General features: G+C 42.3%; 1 protein-coding gene across 3 annotated transcripts in view; it reads left to right on the top strand.

The window, feature by feature from the left end:
- THUMPD2 (THUMP domain containing 2) overlaps window positions 1–3,623 on the top strand; it is a 64,065-nt gene extending 60,442 nt beyond the window's left edge. For all 3 annotated transcript variants that reach the window (XM_037807314.1, XM_037807315.1, XM_037807316.1), the window contains one exon: window positions 2,385–3,623. In XM_037807314.1, the coding sequence (XP_037663242.1) occupies window positions 2,385–2,676 (292 nt within the window). In that variant the 3' untranslated portion in view covers window positions 2,677–3,623. The remainder of the gene's footprint in view (window positions 1–2,384) is intronic.
- The last annotated feature ends 2,377 nt before the right edge of the window (window positions 3,624–6,000 follow it).

The raw sequence follows: 6,000 nt of genomic DNA on the forward strand, positions 1-6,000 counted from the left end.
ATTTTCTCATAATCTTGCCATCCTGTCGGTCCTTTTCATCTTTGTTAATCCAGTAGATAAGAAGTTTTATCTTATCTGTTAATTTAATGATGCATTCTTTCATGTGTTTCGAGATCTTTGTATGTTGTTATATTCTTTTCTTGTTCTGTTCCGTGATATAAACCACATCTGCCCGTCCTCTCAGTGGGAAAGGTTGCTCTCTTCCAGTCCAGGCTTTGTTCTCTGAGTTCCCCCCTCCTCAGGGATCTCACTCTGCCCATTTCTCTCTTACCAGTCATCTCTTCCCCAGGTGCACTTAGAAGTCTTGCCTCTCCTGAGCACTGTATTAGCACTAGGGCTCTGACAGTAATGAGGACAAAAAGAGCAAGGAAAGCAGTTGGGGAAGTGGGAGAGTGGAAGAGCACAAGAAGGGAATCAAGACCTGTCAAGAGATTGTTGCAATAGTCCAGGCAAGATATGAGGATGGAAAGTAGATGAATTTATCTGTTTGCTGATGGGTTAGGTGAGGGAAAGCGTCTCTCTTTGTTGGGCATGGTGGATTCCCTCTTTCTCTTGATCTCTAGCTGCACCCGTTTCCTTACCTGTACACCTGAACTTCTTGAACCTAACTTGACATCTCAACTCCTGCAGACCAGTGCCTGCCCCTGCCCTCAACTGAGATTGCTGTCCCCAGGTTCATGCCATTAACTTCTTAATCCTGTGATCACTTGTTAGTCCTATAGCATTTGTCACCTTTGAGACTATTCCCTTCTTGCTTGGCTTCCATGATATCACTGTTGCCCAGATTTGCTCGTAGGATATCCGTTTCCTGGGTTCCTCCTCCTCTGTTTCTTCCTAGATGATGTTTCTGCTCCTCAGCCCTTTTCCCTTCTCATTCTACAGTCACCGTAGTTGATCTCATTTTTCTTTATGGCTCTATCTACCATTTAAAAATCGAAAACTCTTACATCTCCAGCCCTGATCTTTTCCATTACCTCCAGGCTGTGTACCCAGCTATCTGTTGTTCCTTAAGCACCTCCCACATGTTCCAAACATTCCAGCCTTCTCTCCCCCACCTACCCCCCACCATGCTGAAACACTTTAGTGCTGCTGCCTCCTCTTCATGTCTTCCTGCTTTTGCTGCTTTCTCTCTCTCTCTCCCTTGTTCCACCCCCAGCTAATGCTTTGCTTGGGTCACTCCTGCTTATCTTTTATCTCATAACATGGCTGTCTCATCCTCCAGGAACTGCTCCCCACTCTCCTGTGCCTGGGTTTGGGGCCCACGTACTGTGTTCCCATAGCATCTCAGACTTGCTTTGATTGTGGCATTTATCACACACCTTAAATTAACTCTTTTGTGCCCCCCCCCCCCCCGCTGTTCTGGAATCTCTTAACAACTCACCGGACTGTTATTCAGTCACTCTTTTCACATAAATGCTTGTATTAGTTAGGGTTCTCTAGGGAAGCAGAATCAATGAGAGGTGTCTATGACTATAAAATTTATAAAAGTGACTCACACAACTGTGGGTATGCACAAGTCCAGATTCTGCAGAGCAGTCAGCAAACTGTCAACTCCAAGGAAGATGTCTGATGAACTCCTCAGGAAACGAACCGGCAGCTTCGACGAACTCCTCAGGAAACACTTCGCTGGGCAGCTGAAGAAGTGAAGGTCCTCTATCTGTCTCACTTATAAGTCTTCAACTGATTAATTGGATTAAATCCAGCCAATTGCATTCTCATTGTGGAAGACACGCCCTTTGGTGGGTCATCAGTCACAGCTGCAGCCAACTGACTGATGATTTAATAAACCAGCCTGTCGGTTTATTAACCAGCCACAAACATCTCGCAGCAATTGTTAGGTCAGTGTTTGCTTTACCAGACAGCTGGACACTATCAACTGGCCAAGTTGGCACATGAACCTAACCATCACAGTGCTATACAGACTTTGATTGTATGACTGAGTCATTGAATTCTTCTCTAAAGCTGCCATTTCAAGGTCTTCCCTTCCTTTCAGATCCTCCTTTTTGCTGTTCTTTAATTCATGTCCTATATCTTTCCTGGTGATTTACTTCTACCAACAGCCTACTGCCATTAATTCTTCAGGATTCTGTCAGTTGCCTTTTTCTTTGTACAATCATTTATTAGAATGTGACTGTCAATTACTTTAGGCTTGCCTTTTAAGTAGAGTAAAAATAGATAATTAAAACAGATTTGTACTAGCAATTCCATAATTACTATAATGAATATGCATTATGGAAGATACTACCTAATTATCAGAAGCCTTGTATTTAAATAGATAACATTAAATTTCAAATTAAAAACCCCAAATATTTTAAATGACATGGGATTGTTTTGTCGTCTAAAAAGCAAGCAGTACTCATAGCAATTATTGTTTTTTGTCATAGAGTGCTTCGTGTTGGCGGAACCGTTGTACTGTTGCTTAGTGAAGATCATTACTGGCACATTAGAGATTGTGAAGAGAGCAGCTTCCCTTTGGATTCCAAGAGCAGCCACACAGATGAACTTGGAATTAGTAAGAGCTGGAATCCTGAAGAGAAAAAGGGCCTTTCAGAGAAGTGCTCAGACAAAATGCCACTGTTTGGCACTTTGGTGCCAGTGGAATGCTACAAAGTTAGCCTTGGAAAAACAGGTGCATTTATATGTAAATACAAGAAGTCACACTCTTCTGGACTATAGAAGGCCTTCTACTATAAATCAGGTTCTAGTCCGTATAGTTTAACTCGACAGCAGTAAATAAAAGATTGGTGTCTCTAGAATTTTTAGTGCCATTGAGTTCTAAGTAACCAGATTCCTCTTAGACAGGAAATCTGGCTGCGGGATGCAGGTTTTTAGTAAGTTTCTGCTTTATATTCTAAAGGGATTAATGTTTCTGAAAAAAAAATGGTTAATATTTAAACTAAAGGACTCAAGTTTTTATATTCTGTCAGAATGTGAAAAGATCTCTGCTATGTATTGTTTCTGAGCAGAAGCTTCAGCTTCTATACAAAAGTTTTCCAGGGGTTCACATAAAGGGTAACACAATCCATACATTGGTGATAATATTTTAATCAGATTTTTAAAAATATATATAAACCTTTGTATAACTTCTTTCGATATTAAACTGCATTTTTCAGTCTGTAATGTTCTTCCCCGTTGGAATGAAAATAATTATTTGCAATACATTTTCCAAGTGCTCCGTGTTACATAAAACATCAGTGGGAATAAAAGTAATAAGAATTACACCAGTATCTTTCAACATGATGGAAAATAAAGCTTGCTTTTTTTCCTAAAAGTATTAGCTTTTTCCTAAAAGCATCTAGAGGGTAGAGGGCAGTGATGCTGCTAAACATCCTACAATGCAAAGGACAACCCATTGCAACCAAGAATGATCTGGTCCAAAATGTCTTCAGTGCCAAAAGTGAGAAACCTTGGTTTAATGCATGGTAGGAGAGCCAGGAATTTCTTATGACTATGCCTAAGGAACCTTATACCACTGATAACCATAGGACTGAGGTAGCTGAAAACTAATTCCAAGTTTGAACCTATGGAATACTAAATTATATCAGTTGAATTCACAGCCTAGCTAGGTCTCCTAGGTGACAGTGTTTGATTAGGAAGAAATGGGGCCCTGAGAATTGGGACAAGGACATGGAAGGATTCAGATGACTCAGAATATTTCATACCCCACCAAGCCTCCTTTGCCAGTAAAAACAGCTCCTGCTTCCTTGACTTGTGAGGCTTGAACATCCTGAGGATAAGGCAGCATTACCTTGCAAGGGGAAGCCAGTTTTCCTCATGCCCTATCCTTCTACCTTTCATTGCTTCTAGGACTGTAACTAAAATCAGAGCCTAGCAGGACTTGGAGACTAGGCAGGAAAGGGCTTGCACATGAGAAGAATTCTAAAACATTGCTAACTTATATGATAAAATCCCAGAGAATGACAGAACGGATGCATGGATGCTGTCACACCAAAGAGAGAGAAGTAAGATTTGACAATCAAGCGGAATTTTTTGATCCTGGTGAACTTACCGAAGGTTCTGGATTTAATTTGTGAAGATGAGCAGTTGAGGGGTTCTAATAGTTTGGTCAGTCAGTTACTGAAACCTGGACTCAGTGGTGGCCCACACTTCCTGATCTTGGTAGGAAAGATAGGGTCCTGGAGTGGGAGAGGCCAAGAAGGAGCATTTAAACACCAGAGACAAGATAAGTGTGAAGACCTTAGTGGGCAGCAGGGCCAAAGGGTTGATCAGAAAGGTCTCGTCTTCAGAGGTCTTGGGCCATAGCTAATTGAGGATGCTATCTCCCCTCTCCTGAACTCCAAACAGATGGAGGTTAACTAAAATCCTACTTGATATGCATAACCAAAAATTAACTTTAAACCTGGAAAATAGGGATCTAATATGAAGCACTGTAAAGGCATGTTTCATTGCCTGGTTCCCAGACCAATCATTTCACAGCCTTGAATGAAGGAGGGGTAGCTAGATACCTTTGAGGAAAGGAGCTCTCCCAGCCTTCCTCAAAAAAGACTTGCAGCCATTTGCCAAGATAACTGTGTGCTGAGGAAAGGGAAATGCCCAGACTTTTCAGCTGATTGATGGTGACTAAGCCAGTCTTACTCCTGGGGAAACCTGAGTGCCACTGCAGCCCACTGATCAGAATGAGGCTAGTAGGGCTCAGGTGATAAATGGAATTTTGACCTTCATCCAACTCACAGTAAGCCCAGTAGGACCCTGAGCCTGTGACTTAATTCCTACAACAAATATTACTGCACAGCAACTAAGTGTCAAGACACTGTTCTAGGCACTTAGGGTATAGCAGTGAACCGAAAATCCCTGCCTCATAGGATGTAAACATTTCAGTAGGGGGAGACATAAGGAAAAAAAGACTATTTGGTAGGTTAGAAGAATACAAGGGAGGAAAGTAAAGCAGTGTAAAGTGGTTTGGCAGTACAGGAGTATGGGGACAAAAGTGTTTTGCATTTTTAAATAGGTCAGGCTTCTGTGCTAACATGATATTTGAGCAAATATTTAAAGGAGATAGAAGAGTGTCCAAGGCAGAAGGAACAGCCATTTCAAAGGCCCTAAGTAGGAGTGTACCTGATGTGTTTGAGGAAGAGCAGAGAGGTCAATGTGGCTGGAGTGAGGTGGGAGTGGAGTGGGGTGGGTGGGTGGGGGAATGGGAGGAGAGTAAGTTAAAGAGGGAGTGGGCAGTGGGTGGAGTGGGGGTTAGATTATATAAGGCCTTGAAGACTATTGTGAGGACTTTGACTTTTACTCAAAACCACTGGAGAGTTTGGAACAGGTGATATAATCTAAAATATATTTTACAGAATCATGTTAATGCTATATTGTGAATCAATTGTAGACAGGCAAGGGTGGAGTAGAGCAAACAACTGAGAGCTGTTTGCAATAATTCAGGCAAGAGAAAATGGTAGTTCACATCAGAGTGGTAGCAGTACACGAGGTTGGGAAAAATATATACCATACAAGTAGTAACCAAAAGAGAACTGGGGTTGCTATACTAATATCAGATTTAAAAAAAATAGGCTTAAAGTCAAAAACTTATGAGGGATAAAGAGGTTCACAATATATATTGATAAAGATTGATTAAGGGGTCAATTCAACAAAAAAATAAAATTATATATGCACTTCTGGAAAGATGGTGAACTAGGTGAGGCAGAGGGGTTTCTCCTCCATCAGAGTAACTAGAAAGCGGCTGGAGGGCACCAGGGACCGTGGTTCCAGAGTATGACCAGCCATAGAGGATCCCCCACAGTACGTGGTGGGGACACCCGACAAAAACAGAGACAAGACAGTGGCTTAAGGAACGGGGTGAGTGAGTTCCCAACCAGACCAACCACCTAGGCCAGCAGCAGCAAAACCAATGCTGGGCAAGGGAGTGAGCAGTGGCTCTCCATTCTCATCCATCTACATTGACAGTTTGCTGGGAGAGTGATCCTCCACAGCCAGAAAGCGGGGCGATCCCATGAGGGAGCCCAGCAGACTGCTATTGCCCTCCCA

The sequence above is a fragment of the Choloepus didactylus genome, chromosome 17 (assembly GCF_015220235.1).
Source record: "Choloepus didactylus isolate mChoDid1 chromosome 17, mChoDid1.pri, whole genome shotgun sequence".
Taxonomy (NCBI): domain Eukaryota; kingdom Metazoa; phylum Chordata; class Mammalia; order Pilosa; family Megalonychidae; genus Choloepus; species Choloepus didactylus.